Genomic DNA, 21,549 nt, shown 5'->3' with positions numbered 1-21,549 from the left:
TTTTATTGTGGATTTACCACCGATGGTAGAATCTCACCTCCATAAAGGATAGCAAGTGGCGGCACAGAATATTCTTGCCATGGTCGGATTATTGGGGCTTTTGTGTGGGCCCATTCCAGTTCCAAAACCCCAAGGACGTAGACACTTTGATAGCAGTTATTTGAATAAGAACACACTGGATACAGCAAAGGAATCATACATATGCATTCCTTCAGCAAACGAAACTCACGTGGAAGCATTCACAGAAGCATAATTGCTTTACTTTTTGTTCTTTATTTAAATTTTGTGTATTCATTATAATTATATTGTACAATTTGTTTTATTTTGTTCGTTTGTCATTCTCAAGTTGGACATTTGCCTCTCACACGATCCATGGAGTGCGTACCACTTGTTCTCAGTTTCAGTATCAGTTTCAGTTTCAGTTTGATTTTCACTTTTTTTTGTTGGTTTTTTGCTTTTCTATTTTTCGCGGAATCGTTTCCAACAGTAACAAAAAATAAATTATTGGCTTTTAAAATATATGTGTATGTGTTTGTATACAATATATAGAAAGAGCATAGAACTTAGGGGTTACAATAAACTAAACATAAAGATTTATAACATTCCGGCAAGATTTTCGATTGTTCTTCATCATTTCATATCATATCGTATCGTATCGTATCATATCATATCATATCATATCATCTGATCGCGTATCATTTAATATAATATTGTATAATCTTGAATAGAGTACAGTACGTTTAGAATTAAGTGCTAAAACTAAAAACAAATTGTGATGTACAACACCTCGACTGTCGTGGGGAAAAGACGGGAATTCGAATTCTGATTGCGCTTCCGATTACCCTGTAAACTCCCATAGACAGTCAAAGTCAAAGAAGTAGAAAGAGAGCATTGTAGGGGGGGTTTGAGGAGGGAGGACGAGGGACGAGGGTGAGAGAGTGGAGTACAAATAGCAGTAGCAATGGAATTGGAAGGGGGATTACAATTAATAAACAAATAATAATAATATTGAGCATTGAACGCGTACTGTTCAGAGTGGTAGCAATCGATGCGGAGTATTAGTGGCACCAGGCAGGTCGGGTCCCGATCCCGATCGATCTCTCGCAGAGCCCCCTGCCTGGATTGCGCCTAGATTGGATTGTACGCAAAACATTTCGTTAATTAAATTAAACTGTTAATTATGGCAAACAAAGATTGTAAACGCATTCGCATGCTATGCGATATACTATGCCTACATACATATGTGTGTCTGTATGTATACATATATATCTGTGTAACTGTGTATCTCTTTATATATAATCGAATGTCGGTTATTGCATGGTGCTACAATCGGATCTTGCTTTCTTTCATTCCATTCTTGAGTTTTGAATCAACTTTCACGAGTTTCTCGAGATTGTTCTTGTTTTTCTTTTTAGATATTTTTGTTTGTTTTACAACAAATGCACACAAATTTGCTTCAACGTGTTTTTTTTGTTTGTTTTTTGTGGTTTTGTTTCGATATTGTTTTGCCTTATCTGGGACTTAACTACGATTTTTATCAACATGTTTTATTGCAGAGTGTACTTATCGCTATGTGTATCCCTAAAGTTACGGATAGTTATGCTTTCTTTTCTTTTGGACAATGTCAATGTAATTTTCGCTTCAAATTTCCGTTCCTTTTTTTCTTTTCTTTCAGAGATCCTAATTATATATAACATAACAGAGTGGGCCGGATAGTAGAGGGAAGGTAACGGGTAACGAGTTACGAGATTTGGAAACAGAAATATAGAACAAACGATTGGTTTTTTGCTTTTGTTTTTTTGTTTTTGTGTGGGCTTATCCAAAAATAATTGTACAATTTATATTCAACAAGTAAACGCTTACGACAAACATACATACATACATGTATCTCTAGGGTGTGTTTATATATAGAATTAAAGGTTCTAAAAGATAGATTCTGTAACTCTTACTTGCCCTGGACCTAAGGTCTAAGCATAAGCAGGGGAGCGGAAGCGAAACTTATGTGCTACTGGACAGACAGCTTTTGCACTCCATACACACATACATACGAGTGTATGTATAGTATATCTATATAGACTCGATATATATCAATATATATGGTACTATATACGCATAAATACACATTACGATTATGATTAGGGCTTAGACAATATTACAATATCTATAAACATAGCGAGAATTTCAAATTTGATCAAAAAATTTTCAGTAATCTCATTGTTGCTAAATCTAAATCGAATTTTATGCATATGTCTATATGTTTATGTATATTTATATGGTTATGTATGTATTGTATTAGCATTTCTATATATCCATCCATTTTTGTAGCAACTTGGATGGGCTCTGGCTCCACATTACAACTACACTACGATTTAGGCTTAGGCTCTATGGAAAATGGCTTATTGAAACAACTTGTGTGTGTGTGTGTTGTTGGCAAAAATTGTGTCCATATTTTTGTGTATTGTGAGTGGATGCTCCTGCTACTGGTTGGGCAGCTCCGTCAGCGTCACATCGTACAGATCGTCCTCGATCTGCTGCACCTCCAGCAAGAAGATGTCCTCATTGCAGTAGAACGATATCATATCATCGTCAATTTTCGCAGTAATCCTGCAACGAAAGCATTGGCAAAAACACACGGTTAGCCCTCGGTTTCGGATAGTTCAGGGATTCAGATAACGATAGAGATCAGTAGGGACAACGACAACACCCATGCAAATACTTGATTGGTTAGCACACGACAAACAGGGTGAGAAGTGCGGGGTTAGATGATCTTTGGGGTAGCGGGGGAGTTCTGATTCCTGGTGCACTTGCACTCTGTGTGTGTGTGTGTGTCTGTGGCTGTGTCTGTGCATGTGTGTGTGTGCAGTAGCACTCTGATCCGTTAAGACTTGCTACTTACCCCTTCTTGTTTGTGCGATAAATGTTATTTATGCTCGTTGTTGAGATTTTGTATTTGTTTTCAATCTGCAATTGAGAAACGAGAGAAATATGATGTTTTGTTTTGTCTTTTGTTTGTGTGGATTTTTTGTTGCTGCTCTGCTCTGCGCTCTCTCTAAACTAAACTAAACTCAACTAAACGAAAATATTTCTCTTATAACTCGTTTTTCTCTGTGTAATTTTGTTCATTTTGCGTCCAGCCAGTGCCAATCTTTCGAAAGATCTGTGTGTGTATAATATCTGCATTTTCTGCCTGATCTGATTGCAGTACATTTCGTGCTCTTTGTGTGTGGTTTATCGTGTGTGTGGAGGATCGGGATCTTGACTGTGATCCTGTTTTTGGCAGTAGTATACATACACTATATATACGAGTGAATATATAGACATATTTTGGATGAGATGTTCATTTTTTGATTATGGAATGATTCGGAATTAGTTTCAACTACAAGTTATACAAATTAACGATTTTCGATTCTTGGTATTAGGGTGATTATATATATATATATATACATACATATATAGTATATATAGCGATATAGATATTGATGTGGCTGATTTTTAGTTGATTTATGCTTTAGTCGATTAGACGTTTGTTTAGAAATTGAACATTTTGGCTCTTCATTTCATAGCTTTTCTTTTGATTTTGCTTTCTTTTTCTTTTCGTTTTTTGTTCTCTTCTCCACCAATTAGACCAAAATGAACAAAATTACAGAAAAATTTGGTTATAATCAATTAGATCGAGTTTAGGTTGGATCGGTAGCAGGATATACATATATGTGGGTATGGTAGCAGGGACTCTGGGGCTCTTGGGGGCGACTGCTTACCGCATTCAGCAGGCCAATTGTGGTGGGGGGAACCACATGCAGCGGGGTGTACACCTCCTCGTTCTCCTGCCGCACGTAGAGCATCACGCGCTCCGAGGTTGGCGGCGTCATGCGTCCCCGCTTCATGGGCGGACCGAAGTCGGTCATGGGTGTGCTGGTCATAATGTTCTGGTCCAGTATGTGATCCTTTTTATCGCTGCAGAGGGAGATAGAGATAGACATAGATTAGTTTGGGTCCTTCGCTTAGGGGAGATCCGGGGGCGGAGATCATGGATGGACGATTTTTACTCACGTCTGCATGTCGGGCGGAAAGTGATTGTGGAACTTGAGCGTCGGCGTGGCCACCTTCTGGCCGTGGAGCAGGAACGGCGAGGCCCCCTTCAGGTCCGGCGAGTCAGTCTCATGGCCGTAGAAGCTCTGCAAGGGCGAATTCGAGTTGGAGTTGCAGTTCGAGTTCGAGTTCGTATTCGTATTCGTGTGCGTATTCGTATTCGTGTGGATGAATGTCAAGCCAGTCAGGCCCGGCTGACCTACCTTCTCCATGTCCTCGGCGGGCGAGAAGAGCACCGGCGGCTTGGCAAAGTCCTGCATGCCATAGAACTCGGACCGATCTGTCACCGGATGGTAGAGCTCATCCAGCTTCTTTCTGCCGGTGGCCGTCATCTTCCGCTTGGCGGCCCGTCGCTCCTCATCGCGCGTTTTGCGCTCGGCGCCCTGCAATCCCAGAAAATCAGAAATCAGAAATCAAGTAAATGAGATCCATGAGCATCCATGTGGCATGTGGCAAGTGGCATGTGGTATATTCGTATGTATGTATGTTATGGGGTACCCATCCAGGTGGGTTGCGAAAGTTCGCCCAGGTGCACAGAGCCAGCGTGTAATTAGCAATCAATCAAACGCATGGATGCCACCTTTTTTGATATTTCTTTGCTTATTAATTAAATTCGTGTATGGCTGCAAGTGCCATAAGCTGCCTGCTGGCTGGGGGCTGCCTCCCTGCCACAGTCCCTGCCACTGCCACTGCCGCTGCCTCCCCGTTGCAGTTGCAAAAAGCAGAAAACAAGTTTCCCGCCTGGGGAGCTCTGTTGTTGCACAGAGACAAAGCCGCCACCGCAGCACCAACAAGTGGCAGAGGCACAGACTCACGGACTGCGGCTGGATCGGAGTCCGTATCCGAGTCTGAATCCGAGTCCCAGTCGCAGTCGCACTCGCAGTCGCAGGCCGTGGAGGCATTTGGCAAAATGGTCTACACCGTTAGGGTCAGAGAGCCGAAAAAAATGGGGGGAAAATTATTATAAAATACTTAGAGATTCCACATAAATATGCATACATAATAAATAATCTGGCGGCGCCTCGAACCATGCAGCAGAGCCAGCACAGCACAGCATCGCAGTCGAGTCGGTCTCTGTGTCTGTGTCTGCGTCTGCGTCTGCGGCCCACCTGCCCCATTGAGTATGTGGCTGTTGTTGCTGCTGCCTGATTGCACAGACACACACACACACATACTCACACTAATAGATACTTTATGTATCTATGTGTGTGTGTGTGTGCTTTGAGATATAGTCTGGTGGCTACTTTGTCCGGCCGTGATTGCTGGTTTGCGTGTGCAGGCAGCAGATGCAGCATTCAGCTCGCCTCCTGCCTCCTGCCTACTGCCTCCTGCCCCATGTTGCACTTTGCATTTGTAATTAAAAATCAGCAATTGAGCGATGGAAGCCTCCGCCGCTGATGGTGCTGGATGCTGCATGCTGCAGGGGCTGGTGGCACCGGGCAGTGGCAGGAAGTGATATGCGGCAGCAATCTGCTCTCGTCTGCCTCTGCGGCAGCAACTACTGAATGGCGACCACATTATGCAAGGATGTATACGTCGTCTCCAGTCCACCCCTCCCTCCGATCGGAGTTCTTTCGTCTTGCGCTTATCAAAAACCATTTTAGCCTAGAGCAATGCATTCGATGTACATCATTCGCCCATGTGTGTTGCACGTAAGCATGTGTCTGTGTGTCCGTGTGTCTGTGTGTGCGGCATGTAAATAACTGTATTTTATTACTTTTATTTTATCTTGGCAAAAATATCGCCAAAGTTGCGCAGGCTGCAACGGCCAGCGGACTAAGGCGACGGCGTCTCGAATCGCCCAATGCGGTCAATGTTCGCCTTTTGCCTGGCCTCCTCTACATCCCCTTTCCCATTCCCATCCTCATCCTCGTCCTCGTCTCCAGCTTCTTCTGCCCCATCTTGTGTTTCACCACTCCGCCTTCCCTTCTTGGGGATGGCTTGCTTGCTGTTAATCGACTTCAAAGTATGGCCAAGACATGGGACACACACACTACCTCTGTGGGCCGCCACTCAGCGCAGAGGCGGTGCAACATTACCATTAACGTTAGCATTAGCATTAGGATTAGCTCAATCATTTCAGGGAAATACGTTAAATATAGAGAGGAATGCTATAGAGCGGATAATGACAGGCGGAAGATCCCCAATAGTTGGATCCAGAATCAGTATTTTGTCACCAGATTCGCCAAAGAAGGAAAGATTTGCCCTGGCCAAGAGATCAGAAGAATTGTTTCCTCCCAAACGCTATCCACAGCTAAATCTATCTGAAAATCAAACCAAAAACTCTCTCCAAAAATTAAACCGAACCCCGAAATACAGTTATTCTGAGGGGCGAAGCTTTCATTGGACATGTGCAGAATTTCCCATAATTTCGTATCTTCTGGGGACCAGGACAGGGACAGGGGCTGGGGCTGGGGCTGGGCGGCCCAAGGCGAGCGTAAAGATCCATAATTGGAGGCCCTGGACCTGGACCTGGCCCAAAGGTGCCAAACGATGGAACTGCAACTGAAACTGCAATTGCAGTGAAATCAAAAAACCCACAGAGAAAAGAAAATACGAAATATGGGATGCATTTCGGTATTGCGGATGGGGATGGGGATGGGGGGGAGGTAGAGGTATGCCACAAGGAAGGGCACAAAATAACGTGGTACGCGAAATTTAATTGATACATTTACCGATAAACACACGCTGGCTGGCTTGCTGGCAAAGGCAAAGGGCTGGCCCCAATGCGAAATATAAGCCCGACGTGATAGCGATACCCCGATTGAGGGTCCAGGTCCCAGCCGTACAGCAGTGCAACAGTGTGGCATACAACAAAAGGCAGTGCCCAGGCCCATGTCCAGTCGGATGAGGGATGGGGGATAGAGGATGAATGGAGGATGGGGAGAGCGACCACGGAGAAGTGTAATGATATGAGAAAATTAAATTGGAAATCCACGAAATGATTTATTAATAAACCCCATCAAGCGAAAAAGTGAAGGGTTCGCATAAGGTAAAGGTAACAGCAGCAGCAGCAGCAGCGGCAGCGACTGTGGCAGTGGCAGTGGCAGCGAAACAAGGGCATGGATGTGGATGTGGCAGGGAAAGGATGCCGCACTCAAGCGTCAGTATGTGTGTGTGTGTGTGTGTGTGTTGGGCCATTTACTTTTGTACGCGTTACGCTTTCCACTAAAGGCTTCGCTGACTGACGGACAGGAGTGTCCGATCCGAGACCGAGACCGAGCCCCAAGCTATGTCAGCATCGTTGGTGCCCCCAATTCGATAAAAGTCGGATGCGGCAGTAGAAGCAGAAGCAGAAGCAGCGGCATCAGCAGCAAGTGGCAGGCACAGATACACACACGCACACACTGAACCAGCACGTAGGCAGCTTTTAGTTAGCTCATCAACCTGTTGCACGTGGCAGAGGCAGAGGCACAGTCACAGCCACTGCTTCTGTATGCGTAATTATGTGAGCAGGGGGGCAGTGGGACAGTGGGGGGCTACGAATGGCAGGGATTGGGAGAGAGACTCTGTTGCGAAATAAAATCACTTACCTTATCGCAGAAGACCTTTATCTGACAGTAGCCCCGGTGGAAGACGGCCGCATCTCTGGGGTCCTCGAATGTGTCGATTTGTACGTGCAGCGGCAGGCCCTGGAACCGAGAGAGGGAGAGAGAGAAGAAGAGAAACATAAACAGGGATTCGTATTAATATCACACACATTCAAATTGCAATAGCTAGGTGGGGCAGGGGGCAGGGGCAAGCAGGAGACTGCGGGTAGCAGACTGGAGCAGCAGCAACCTTGCAACAGCTGCAATTAGCCGTTGTCATTTGGGCTTTGGGGCGTTGCCGGAGCAGTTGGGGCGTGGTCCAGTGATGTTAAACTGCCAACATCCGTTGCATGTGTGTGCAACATATTGTGGCAAGTGCATAATTTGATTTGGCTATTGCCTACACAAATACACATGGAGGCTACGACTGGGGCTGCGACTGCCAGCGCTGCTCTACCTTCTTCCAGCGCTCTTTATTTTTTTTTTAATGAAAAGCAACGAGACTCCGTTCCAGTCTCCTTCTTCTCCTGCCTTGGCCTGTGTTTCTGTCAATGAAATATCAGACTTAATGTACGCATTACAACCAGAGAAGCCAGGAGGATGCCCGTGCCCGTGCCCATGCCCATGCCCCCTCTACGAAGGAGGAGGGGACACGAAGCCAAAGAGAAATCCTCTTCCTACGTAGCCGTTCGTCTGCTGGAGGAGCAGAAACGAAGACGGTGACGGAGATGGAGCTGGAGATGGAGCTGGAGATGGAGCTGGAGACAGGGGCAACGCATCTGAGCTGAATGCTGATCTTCTTTTGCTGGCCTGCTCTGCTTCTCTGGCCGCATTGATTCTCCATTAACAAGTTGGCATTAAATTGGTTATTACTTAACCCATCGCTGGCCAACATTCTCGACTCGGCTCGAACTGAATTTCATTTACACAAAAGATGCGACGGACGTGCAGATCGCATCAGTAGCTAATTAATCGATAATTGCTGTATCGATTTATGATTACCATATATATCGTTGAGTATTTAATTGAGGCTGGGGTGGTATATACTGAAACACCAAAGGGTCAAACTAGCCCCCCAAAAAAAAACGAGCTTTCACTTTGTACGAAACTATACAGAGGACCAACAAATTCACAAAAAATGAAGCCTTTTAAGAGTCTTCACCTATCACCCCTTTGTTTTTTTGGTTTTCGTTTTGTTGAAGAGTTTTACTCACCTTGACTCCTTTTTGACTGCTGAAATCCGTGCTCAGGCATTGCACCGCAATGTTGATCTGTTTTTAAAGAGAGAGAAAAATGCCATAAAATATACAAATGTAAACAATTATGAACATAAAAAGAAATTATCGGATGACAAAAAAAAAAGACGCTGAAACAAAAACAGCTAAAAATGCTTCGTCCGCTATTAGAAGGCAATTGTTTTCTCTCTATTAAGTCGATGTCCTCTTTATGCCCACGACAGTTTAAAACATTCCAATCCACACAAACACAAACACACCCATACGCATACGCATACTCTCGAATACGCAGAAAGAGGGTGGGGGGGGAGAAAAGACAATAACAAGGCAATACTCAGAGGACCATCATCAGGCACCATTCCATCGATGGCGCGGACCAGAGGCCCCTCAGAGCCAAGTAACGAGGCAGAGCCGGGCCAAGTCGAGACTTTGTATCGCATCGCATCCAATTCATTTTTAGTTTGACTTCGATTCAGTGCGTATCGGTGTGCATGTCTGTGTGTGTCTGTGTGTGTGTGTCTCTGAAGGCATTTTAAGCATGCCAGTCCAAGTCGGAGAGTTCGAGTCCAAGTCCGAGTTTGAGTTTGAGTTCGACTCCAGATGAGCCGCGGACGGAGCAGACAGACAGACCCAAAGACGGAGTGAGACAACGAGAGACGGAGACAGACACACGGACGGAGAGACAGTCGGACAATGTGCACGCGTAAAAAAAAAAAAAAAGAAAATCCATCAACGCAAAAATACCAAAGGAAACAATCTTAATGGTAAAAGTGCAGCAGTCGCAGAGTTGCAGCCTCCACGGCTACGACGACGTCCACGACGAGACCACGACGAAGATGTGGACGAGCAGTATTTAATGTGAATAATTAGCGGGCGCGTACCATATACGAGGAGACGCATGACAGTGGAGAGCGCAGAGCACAGAGCAGCAGAGAGCAGAGTGCAGCAGCAGCAGCAGCAGCGGCGTGTGGGGGGGGGGAGGGGAGGGGAGCAAACGAAGCACCTGCGTGTCGGTGCGTACGAAAGTTTTGCCGCTGGGAAAGGCATTGCCAACAGAGACGCAAACGCAGACAGAGAGACGAGACGAGACGGGACGAAACGAAACAAAACGAAACGCACACGAATGCAGCTGGCGAGCTGCAGCAGCTAACGGCATAAAACGAAATCGACATTATGCGAAGACGAAACGAGACGAGGCGAGACTCTCTCTCTCCCGCTCTGTCTCTGTCTCTGTGACTCTGACTGCCATTGCGATGTCTTTGGGATTAACATCTCAGCGCGTAAACAATTTGTAAATAAAAAGCTCTATCAAATGATGGCCATGGGAGGGCAAGTGGGAGGGGATAGCCGTGTGTGCCCGTGTGTGGGGAGCGACAGGCGATAGGCGACATGCACTTATGGCCAGCTCCAGTCCCCATCTCTTGGCTCCCTCTCCAAAGTCGGTTAATAACTGCTGACCAATTTGGCAGCCTGGACAGGAGTCACTGAACTTGAGTGGAAATCAATTCAGTTTTGGCATTTGTTTTCCCCCCCCCCCGTTTCGGGGAAATTGAGCCCCTCTTTTGGCATTCAACCCGAGCCGGCGGCTAAACGGACAGGTGGGCGGACGGCGGTAGCCGCAGACAGGAAAAGGAAGGAGGCCTAGGCGTATACGCAATGAGAGGGCTAATACTGCTACTGTTACTACTGGTTGTTTTCTTAGTTAGTTTCTGCTTTCCGACTGGCGCTTGTCGCAATAGAATTGCAAATATTTCCAAACGATTAAAATGCTTGATAATTGCTAAATTAAAACGCGGTGGGAGCCCCGTCGAAGTCGAAGTCGCAGTCGCACTAACAAATACAGATACAGATACACTCGCAGTTCCAGTTAGCTACTGCTGCAATAGTCAGAGCCGGAGACTAGGCTGGGGATACTGCTTCAGCCTCCGACTTAGACTCGGACCCAGACTCGGACACGGCGACTTAGTTCCAAGCATTTGCCTGAGATTGCCGAGTAAGTGATTAAAACTAAGTGTCATAAATAAATAAATGCATAAATTATTCTTTTTGAAAAAAGTACAAGCGGACAGCGAGCGAACTGGGCGGCGGAAAGGGATGGCGATATTCTGGGCAATGGCGACGGAGACGGTGACGGGGACGGGGACGGGGACTGTGACGCTTGCTGAATAATTTGCGTTTTGCTTGCAATTGAAAATAAATCAGAAATTAATTCTTAGCACACAGATACTCCGTCTGGCACACAGATACACACACACGCGTTTAGAGAGAGTGAGAGAGGACTTGCGGGCATCTGCTATCTCTGTTTGCCACACGAAAGTGTCGCGCTATGTATTTTTGTTGCTTTTTTCTTTTTTTTTTAATTGAGGCGGCGCTCGGAGTAAACAAAATGGAAGTACGGGAAAAACACACACACAGATAGAAGTAAACAACTCGAATTTATAGAGTGTGGACTGCGGAATACCCTGTTCATAGAGCACCCCTGGCAGAACAGTGAGTGTATACACAAGCAGGGCAAGATACATCTACATTGTCTCTATGAATGTCCTACATACCCTTGTGCCTGCACACAGGGTACAGGGTACAGTGTACAAAGGGGAGCACATCCATAACGAGGATTGGCATAGAATCGAGATCTGTGGATCTGCTGAGATCTGAGAGGAGAACTTACCTTGGCGGAGCTCTCCAGCGGATTCCAGTAAACGGCGATGGCATTGTGCGACACTTCCTCGATGCAGCCAACCAGGCCAACCGAATTCTTCGTATCTGCAAAAGAGGAGCAAAACAAGAAGATGGTTAGTAGGGGACAAAAAGAAGAAGCAAAAACAGAGAAACAGATGAAGCAGATGAGGAATCAGAAATGCGGCAAGATGGGGCACACACAGAGGAGGCTCTGGAAAATATGTTTGTATTAACAATTAAGGAAATTTCTGCGCTGCCGTCCAGTGACAAGTGCCTAATGAGTTATGTTTGATGGCCAAGGCACTGCGTGGCAGCAGCGGCAGCAGAAGCATCTGCCACGGATGCCGCTGTTGCTGCAACCAAGATTATCTGCAATCAAACAAACGGAGCGGAGTGGTGCCCCAGCCCCAGCCCCAGCCCCAGCCGCAGTTGCAGTGGCAGTCGCAGCTGAATGCGCGTTTATCAATGTCATAACTCTCCTGGAACGGTGCGGGCCTTTCAATAAAAAGCAACAATTTACTGCTAGAAATACTAGACAATACAAATGGACACTCTGCCACGGAACGCTGCTGGACTTCGCATTGGCTTTCGGTTGGGAATGGGGCTTGCAGTTGGGGCTGGGATTGGGACTTGGATTGGGGATGGGGCTTCAGTTGGTTATTCGTTTGGTTGGTTTTACGCACCTGCATCCAAGATTCTTTGCTTTACGGAATGCTGGCGACTGTGCCAGAATTGCCAGGCCTTGATCTCATCTTCGGGGCTCTTCTCCTCGCGGAACATGAGCATGATCACACTCTGAAAATATAACGACACAATTAAGGAACACAAATTTTAATTAACCAAAGTAAAATATCAGCTAAGATTGAACAATGATAGACTTTTTTTAATAGTTCTTTAGTCCCGGAATGAATTGGTTTGAACTAAAGTTAGTTAAGAGGATTCCCAAGGATTAAAGCAAAGACAAACAAACTCTCTATCTCTCATTCTCTACGTACAAATCATATTCGAAAAATATCTCTTTTTCAAATACAACCGTTTCTCTTTATCCGAAAAACAAGCAGCCAAAAGATTGATCTCTATCTCCAAGGATACGCCATGTCTGTACGCAGGACTCATCTGTAATCCGTTTATACTATCCCATAGGTGGGCACCGTTTCTGCTTGGGTTCTCTGCCTGCTCTCTCTCAGTGTTTCTCACTGACATATATACGTTGTGACACTCCACTCACAACTCGTCGGATCGCACCCTACGCCTCAAAAGTCAAAAGGATTAGACCCCGGCGCACAAAAGGACGAATTCGATTTAGCAGAAAAATGTCCAACACATTTTGTATCATCTTTTTGGCTGGCTGCTTCGCTGCTCCGCTGTTCCAACGTTGTTTTCCCAGCATTTGCATTTTCTCTCTATCATTTATGTGTTTTTATTTTTTAGATTTTGAATAATTAGTTGCTTCTTCCTCCCTCTGGGAGGGAGGAAGCGCAGAGATACTGAAACAGTACCCAAAAATCAGGGAGACAATAGCCGGAATGGCGAGCAACCCCTTTGAGGATCGTATCGGATCATCGTCCTTGTCTACGGGAAGGAGAAGGAGAAGGAGGTATGGGGTGCACGGCACTGAAAACTGATTACAGCATAAATATTTTTGTGTGTTTTCTTCGGGTCCCCGGGATGTCTTTTACGTTTTTACATATTCATGGGCTAATCAGCTCGTAAATTATACTCGCTTTTTCTTTGGATTTCGTGCTCTTTTTTCCCCGTTAGAAAAATGGACATCAGACAGCAAGACGTTGGGTTATATGCAAATGTCCATACGGTTATATGTATTTTTTATTCTGTTCGGTTCATTTAGGTTTTCATTTTCGTTTAGGTTTGAAAGTTTTCTTTCTCGGGGAAAAGGGCGCGGTGCTCTAAACAAATAAACTCGTAAATTAATTTTGACACTTTTTTGTCGAGCCTTGCAAAATATGGCACTTTTATGGTAATACGAGAGAGAAGGAGAAGGAGATCTGAGATCCGATCTGAGGCAGAGGCAGAGGCAAGAGAGAGGTGAAGCTCAGGAGTACATATCTCAGGAGATCTTTTCGTTTCATTTGGTTTCGTTTCGTTTCTACAAAGTTTTTTGTTGCAAGTTTCCTTCTATGCGTATGCAAATGGCAAAGGCTTTGGCTACGGATTCAGATTCGGATTCAGATTCAGATTCCTTCGAATTCAATTGTTGTTTACTTAACCTCCGCTGCCACTGCCACTACCATTGCCACTTCCCCATCCGCATCCGCATCCACTTCCGAATCTGCCGGCATTTCCTCAACCCATTTACCACTTTCCTCAACTGTAACTTTGAGATGTCATTCTTTGGGCTCTCAACGGTTCAGTTTACAATTTGCATTTGCATTTCAGTGCGGCTCGAGGACGCAGACGCAGACGTCATTTAAGCTTATCTGATTGATGATGTTGATGGGTATTGTCCTGGTTCTGCTCCTACTCCTTGTTCTACTACTTCTCAGGCTTCTTCTCTACGTACTCGTCCTGAACAAACATTGACGCGGCAGAATGCGAGTGAATTGCTGTTGAAAGGCAGAGGACTTTCAGCAATTTGCATTGAACGAAATATTCAAATTCTCATCAGGCAGAGGGATCGGATCGCTCTGGATCGCTCTCTCTCTCTCTCCCAGTATCATTTATCATCGGACTGTGTGCCCCTAAGCAGGATATAGGATGTGTGTAATTGAGCAAAGGGGTGGCGAAGCTGACAAACTCTATTAGAGCTCTGATCGCACCTCGGGGTAGGACGGAGTCGGAGACGGAGACGTCGACCAAGATCCAGACACACAGACGAGGCACAGATTCCCTGACAAATAGCCTACCCTAAGGCCCAAATGGGGTTGGGCTGGAGAAATCTTGCAGTGGTCCTGTTCTGTTTCCGTTCTTGTTTCTTGTTCCTTGTTTCTGTGGTGTTGATGGCATAAACAAAGCCGGCAATGAATAGAAAACCAGCAGCACGGACTCCTGATTGACAAAGCTCCAAACACAAGCCTCGGGCTCAAGCCTCCAGCCCCCTCCTCATGCGAGCACAGAACACTCGTACAGATGTAGAAATGTGCGTGGCACCTACCTTAACCGTCGTGTTCTTGATGGGCTTATCCGCATCGTGCACATACTCCAGCGTGATCCCGTAGAACTGGCCCTTGTTGATGTAGGTGATGCGATCGTCCTCGCGCCTCTGCGACGAGCTGATGGGGCTCTCCAGGTGATATCGGAAGCCAACATTTGTGAATCTATACAAAAGGGGAGGCAAGAAAAGCAGATCGAGGTGGTTAGGATGATTCAGGAATAGAAATAAGGGTTAAGCTGCCTGCAATCAAATTTTCGGTAGATTGAAATTAATTTGAAAATATTTCAAAGGTCCAGTAAATCTACAGCCCCTAAAGATGTTCGGCAATTGATTGGAAGGTATCTCTCAGACTTAAGACTGGTTTAACTGTGATCGAAATTGTCTTTAAGAAAACGTGTTACTCGGTGTTTCGAATCCCTACGATAGATGCTAAATCCTATTTATAGGAATAGTCTTGGAAAAACTTACATTTTTGGTATTTGTATTTTATCGGCATCGTTCTGGCGGCCAAAGTCGTGCCAGGGCCGCGAACGCGTCGAACCGTTTGTGCTCGTGTCCACCAGGGAGGTGGTGGGACTGTTCTGGCTGCCATGGACCACTGTCCGCTGCTGGATGCTGTTCACGGACACGGGTATGCTGCCATTGGCATCGATGAGGGTGCCCGGCTGGCACAGTTCCGTGTAATCGAAGGACTGGAAGATGGTGCAGGATTAGTAAATCATTATCATAGCCATATTATATGTAGGTACTATATGCTAAGCTATTGTTTATGTTTAAGTTACAGTTGCTAAATAACAGTTAAGTAATGGACACGCCACGCATTAGTGAAACCTCATTGTCTACTCTTTGGGTCCCCCAAGTTCTGTTGGGTTTGTTCTGGGGGGATGGACATTCTGGGGGATGTACCTGCTGTATGTTGGTCTGATCCCGCGGCGTAATGGCGTCCGTGCCGATGCCCGAGTCGGGACTGGGCAGATCCACGGTGAGTCCCGCCGCCGTGATGGCCTTGGCATAGAGTGGCGTCCCGCCGCCGCCCTTGCCGTCCTGCGGGTGATGGTGTTGCTGCTGCTGCTGTGGCTGCTGTTGGTGGAGGTGCTGCTGGTGTTGGGGCTGTTGCTGTTGCTGCTGCTGCTGCTGGTGGTGCACGCTGACGCTGCTCGTTAGCAGCGTGGTTGTGGTGGGCGGGGGGGCGTTGCCGGTGAAGCGGCCCTCGTAGGTGACCACTCCGCCCGGCTGAGACACCGAAACGTCCACGTCTCCGTAGATGGTGCGCGTGGAGGCGGGCACGTAGCCGCCCTGTCCGTCCGGCGCGAAGTACTCGCGGTAGTAGGGCTCCGCTATGAAGGTGGTGGCGGTGGTGGGCGGGGGGCCGGGCGGCAGTCGGCTGGCCGTGTACATCCCATAGTCGTTGGCGGTTATGTACGGCCCCGGACTGGGGCTCTGTGCCTGCAGGGATCCGGCTCCTCCAGATCCACCCCCGCCGCCGCCGCCGCCGCCTCCTCCCGCGCCGCTGGCCGTGCTGGGATGTGAGGTCTGCAGGTGGTTTGGAGTGTTGGTTGGGGTTCTGGATGCGGCACCACCTCTCACTCCTCTGTCACTCACCTGTAGGTAAATCTGTGTGCCGCCCGTGGTAGCATACATCTCTAGTTCGGTAGCAGGACTACTACTGCTGCAGCTGGTGGTTCTGGTTCGGGTTCTGGTTGTGGTTGTGCAGGTTGTGCTGCTGGGTCTGTGGCTAATCTCGCTAATCTCAGCTTCGTCGGCTGGTGGCGATGCATCCACGTGCAAGATCTGAGGGAAATGTGCGTTTGGTTGTTGGTTTCTTTTTGGTAGGGAGAATTCTTAACACTAAAATGCTTGATTGGGTGGTGGGGTGGTGTTGGTGTTGGTGTCGGTGCTAGTGCTAGTGCTGCTGATGGATCGATTCCCAGTCGAGAGCTAGCTCCGAGCATTCTGGCATTGTATTGTTGTGGCTAATGGCCAAGCATTTTTCATGATTGATGACTATGGCTATGGGGCCCGACAAGGTCACAGCCGGAGACAGAGTCCAACTCCGATTACGACTCCGATTCCGATTCCGAGACCGATTTGGACCCAAAACGAGGTGAGGTGACAAAATTGTGCGTATATCGTGCACGTTCTTTGACTTTTCTTTGGGCCGTGATTCATGCAGCAGCCGCGTAAACAGCTTATTGAAAATAACGTCAACAAGTACAGTTTATAATAAAAGGCCATAAAAAAAGGCAAATACGAGGCACAAATGAAACACCGTCGCCGTCGTCTTTTGTCGCTGTTGTCGTCGAGCGGAGCGGAGCGGAGTGGAGTGGAAAGAAACCAATTAAAAGACAAAAAAAGAAGAAAAAACACCGAAAAAAGCGCGAAAAAAAAATCAAAATTTATATACAAAATACACACATAAACAGATATATATTATATATGGACGTATACATATATAGTATATAGAGAGATATATGCATATATGTTAATTATCATTGTATTTTTTGTTGTTGCTTTTTATTGGTCGCCCGAAAATGTCAAACGTTTTTGGAGACTAACCGCAGCGCAGCCTCAAATGAGGTAATACAGAGCAAAAAGTGTGGTGTCCACCGATCCAGCGATCCACCGCTGATATATACGATTATATGTTGGGTTAGAGATGGGCATAGACTGGGCTTAGACTGGGGCTGGGTCTCAAATCAAAATTAGCAGCTGCCTGATGATTGTCATTTGGTCTAAAGAAAGTGAAACCCCCCTCATTTCTTGGCCTTTGATCAAACCGGTTGCTTGAGCCTAAGGCCCGGGCCCAAGTCATAGGCCTGGTCTCTTTTTGTTGGTCCAATTTCAGTTACACTTTTCGGCCACATATTGGACACATGTGAATTGGGGGGGACTTTGGGCAAAGAACCTTTGTAACAATTTGTGGTATTTCGAGAAACCACAGTTTTTGTTGCCTTTTTGTGCGTCTTTCAAATTTAAATTTATACAGAGGCTGGCTTTTGTGGCGGTGGGGCTCTATGGCTCTGTGGCTCTGTGGCTCTGTGGCTCAGTGTCTCTGTGTTTTATTTTTTTCGGCTCGGAGCTCGCCTCGAAGCCTCTTGTATAATTTAGCATCGGTAAAAGATTCTAGCTGCGAGCTAATTAAATTTGTTCATCAAAATCAATTTGCATTTTAAGCTTTTAACGTGCAACGTCAGAGAAGGCCTTGACGCGGCCGATCGACCAGCGATCGGAATGGATCGGAATGGATCGGATTGGATCGATACACCAGCAGCAGACAAAGATTTCATTTTCATTGCTTTTGGCTCTGCTCTTCTTTGTGGTGTATCTGTATCTTCTCTGTATCTGTATCTGGGTATGGTTATGGGTATGGGTGTGGAGATGGGACATGGGACACAGGGGGGGAGGTCATACGAGTAGCTGTCTTCTACCTATATACGACTAAATATTGTAGCTATCGGTTATGAGGCCTTTAGAATTATGCTAAGCAGCGGCGACAAACGTCAAGCGGTGGTTCTGGCACATATTTATGCATGAGGAAGAAATAAAAAGCAGCAACAAAATGGTGTACAAAACCACACACACGAAACAAAGGAAAAACAAAAAAAAAATAACAAAATATTTAAATAAAGCCAATTAACTATTTTAATGCCTTTTGGAATGATAAAAAGTGAAACTTTTTTTCCTCCTCTTCTTCCTACAGTCCAGCGTTTTATGAATATCGTTAATTCTCGGAAATAAACCCGAACGAAAAACAACAACAACAAGAAACAGAGAAAAACAAAAATGGATATACAAAAAAAAGATTGTTTTGTATAAAGTTGAATACTTAAATTGTTCTGTTCGTTGATATTGTAATTGAGGTTCTAGCAAAGAAAAACCCATGACTAAAGGCCCTCAAGAAATGTGAGATCAAGTGCTCTGATTTTTAAATACATTTCGAAGAATGTCGGATGGTATTCAAACTTTTGAGGTTACCAATCCATAGAGCAATGATATTTGCTTTTAGAATCTTCAGAATTTTAACACTACTTCTACTCATAAGTCGTATTTCCATTAGTTAGATTATTGTTCATTTGCGAGTATTGCTATATCTTTCAATCATTCCACATTAATGGATTTGTTATTCAAATTTCTGGGCGGTTTTGTACCTATATTTCCATTAATAAATGCTTCCAGGAAATCGAAGCTGAGTTCCATTTGGTAGGGGCAGAAATTAAATAAAGAACTGAAATATTTGATTCGATTCTATTTCAAGTGTGATTCAGCATGATCTTCTGGTCAGAATTCCATATTAAAGAGACGATTTTAGTTCAAGATATTTAGTAAATAAAACTAATTTCCATTTGCACAGAGAGAGAGAAATGACTACAGTGAATCACTGATAAGTCAGACGATAGATAGCCGAGCAATTAGAAAGGCAAATTGGTTCGTATTTGGCAGGGAGATATCCCCAAGGAGAGAGAAAGAGAGAAGGAGAGAGCTTTGTTAATCAAAGATCTCAATTTGTCTCTGTTTGCGGGTCTAATGATTACACTTTCCGGTGCACAGACGGTCGGTCGAACGTATGGAGGGCAATAAATTGCCAAGAGCAAAAATAAAAAATAAAATCAATTTTTTTTCCCTCCGATTCTGTGCCATAAATTAAGATCGAGCGAAACCTTAGACTTTAAACTATGCAATTGTGTGTGTGCATGTGTGTATGTAAATTAATAAGACAAATATTAAGAATAATTAACTGTCAATGCGAAAAGTGTACGATAAATTAGATTGCACCGCAATTTAATATTTATTTTCGCATTTCGAGTTCGTATTCCCCACTGTGAGCCGATGATTACGGAGGGGGGTGTGGGGGTAACACCTGAAGAGAGCAATTAAGATTCTGCTCAATGAATTTTCTGAACCACACACACACACATGGGCACACTCACACACTCCCGCCCCAACCGAAAATCATTGAATCGAGGCGATAAAAGTCCAACTAAAACCACTGTTCGTTCTTGTTCTCCGTCTCCATCTCCATCTCCATCGCTATCCCACTCTTTCTCTCGCTTTGGCGGGCCGCAATTGCGCGCCAAACAAAAGACTTTGGCTACGAACTTGTTCGCTGTGTGGGTGTTGAAAGGCAACGCGTTGCGAGTGAGCTCCAGCTGGTGGCACTGCACGCCCACACACAGGTATGACGCTGTGGTTGTTGCTGTTGTTGCCCCTGTTGCTCTGCGCGTGTGCGTTCGTTCAATTTGTTGTTGCTGTTTGTTTGATTCATTGATTGTTGTTTTGTTGTTTGTGGCGCACGTTTTGGATTGCAGGTGGATTGGGGGATACGATCCCATTCGATACGATAGGGTATGGTATGGTATGGTATGGCATTACTCTCGACTGCAGCCGGGGCAGCAGCAGCGGCAGCCCACACATTCCAATCAAGCGGCACTCATAACTACAATAACTATATGTGTATCACATGTATCATGTATCACACAATATGCAAATGGAAGCATATCCAATTCGGTCACAGAACTCACACAAATGCACAATGCTCACTGCGGCTCACTCGATCGATTCGCACTTACAGTCGAGAACAATATCGTAGCGTACTGATCCGCTGCGATCCACTGTTGCAATCACAGGGTGATAGATACCGATACACGATCACGGATTACGTTTGTGCGATTGCACGGTCTTGCGCGGACGAAACATACGCGAGCGGTGCTGCTCAAAAATCAGACGAATCGAAAACGATCCTACTCCGACAGCGTGATACGAATGAATGACGCCGTGTGGTTGAGGCTGAGGCTGAGGGGCCAGGTAAGACCAGGTATGACAGCGTCGACGTCGGGCTCTGCTGACAGCACACACTCACACACACACGCACACTCGAGCGCCTGGTTGCGTCGGCCAGTTGGACCAGCGATCGTGCCTACTCACTCACACTTGGGCACAAAGCTGATATCAGTTCAAAATGGTTGGAATCTGTAGCTGTCGCAATATTCTGACATGTAAAAGGAGAGGGGTGGAGTGGGGACGGGTGGCCGGACAGGGCGTTGCAAGCAATAAGCAGTCGAAGAAGTTGTTGCTGCACTTGCACCATTCATTGATCCAAATCCGATCGCAGGAAGAGCGCAAACAAGAAAGATAGTCGAAGGGGTAGTGGTACAGGGAGCCCCGATGCCGGAGCCGGAGCCCCAGCCACCGGAAGTGTACACTTATCCCCCAGCGATTGTCGCCCTGAGTTTTGCTACTGCAATTTCCCACAGTGCAGAATTGTTGTCGTTGTCGTTGCTGTTGCTGTTGCTTTTGCTGTGGCTATTGCAAGACATTTAATTACGGTTTACTACTTCTGCTGTCCACTCTGCTCTGCTCCTTTGCACTGATAAACCGTTCGAACACACAACATGCAACTCGAACATGCGAAAGGAAACGCTTCGAACATGAGCGAGCCACTGCTATGGCCAATCAGTGTGAGTGCAAACGAGAAGACTATACAAATCACATACGCACACACACACACACACACACACGTAAACACAGAGTGAGAGAGACTTGAAACGTCGCGATCGTATAACAAGAAGCGTGTATAACAGTTTCAATGCAAGCATTGCTTTGCCCGAGATCTGTGTAGTTGTTTTTCTTGTTGTTGTTGCTGCTGCTGCTGCTGTCTCATTGCTTTCAATAGAACCGAACGACAACGATTCGTATTGGCTGCAACCACTAACACTCATTGCTCTCACTCACACTCACTCACACCAGCAATTGACAGACCAATTGCAAGTCTGTTAGACAGGCAGCAAGCAACTACAACTACAACTACAACTACAACTACAACCGAAGCCACAACAAGGCGGCGGCGGTGGTGGGCTAATTGATGTGGATGCGCCTCTGTGGATGGGTTGGGATGGGATGAATTGGA

General features: G+C 45.9%; 1 protein-coding gene across 15 annotated transcripts in view; it reads right to left on the bottom strand.

Moving 5' to 3' along the window:
* Positions 1 to 1,488: 1,488 nt before the first annotated feature.
* The window catches only part of grh (grainy head), a 39,632-nt gene continuing 19,571 nt past the window's right edge, over positions 1,489 to 21,549 (bottom strand). For 5 of the 15 annotated variants that reach the window (XM_033378022.1, XM_004444425.3, XM_002138839.4 and 2 more), the window contains 12 exons: positions 16,248 to 16,436; positions 15,552 to 16,178; positions 15,114 to 15,337; positions 14,646 to 14,808; positions 12,217 to 12,328; positions 11,523 to 11,617; positions 8,834 to 8,890; positions 7,623 to 7,721; positions 4,051 to 4,472; positions 3,759 to 3,954; positions 2,897 to 2,961; positions 1,489 to 2,604 (listed from right to left, as the gene is read on the bottom strand). In XM_033378022.1, coding sequence (XP_033233913.1) covers positions 2,478 to 2,604; positions 2,897 to 2,961; positions 3,759 to 3,954; positions 4,051 to 4,472; positions 7,623 to 7,721; positions 8,834 to 8,890; positions 11,523 to 11,617; positions 12,217 to 12,328; positions 14,646 to 14,808; positions 15,114 to 15,337; positions 15,552 to 16,178; positions 16,248 to 16,436 — 2,376 coding nt within the window. In that variant the 3' untranslated portion in view covers positions 1,489 to 2,477. Of the gene's footprint in view, positions 2,605 to 2,896; positions 2,962 to 3,758; positions 3,955 to 4,050; positions 4,473 to 7,622; positions 7,722 to 8,833; positions 8,891 to 11,522; positions 11,618 to 12,216; positions 12,329 to 14,645; positions 14,809 to 15,113; positions 15,338 to 15,551; positions 16,179 to 16,247; positions 16,437 to 20,164; positions 20,438 to 21,549 lie in introns of those variants that run through there. The other 10 variants (XM_033378026.1, XM_004444428.3, XM_004444429.3 and 7 more) reach the window with 7 other exon arrangements.

The sequence above is a fragment of the Drosophila pseudoobscura genome, chromosome 3 (genome assembly GCF_009870125.1).
Source record: "Drosophila pseudoobscura strain MV-25-SWS-2005 chromosome 3, UCI_Dpse_MV25, whole genome shotgun sequence".
NCBI classification, from domain to species: Eukaryota; Metazoa; Arthropoda; class Insecta; order Diptera; family Drosophilidae; genus Drosophila; species Drosophila pseudoobscura.
This window is presented reverse-complemented; position numbering and strand designations above follow the sequence as displayed.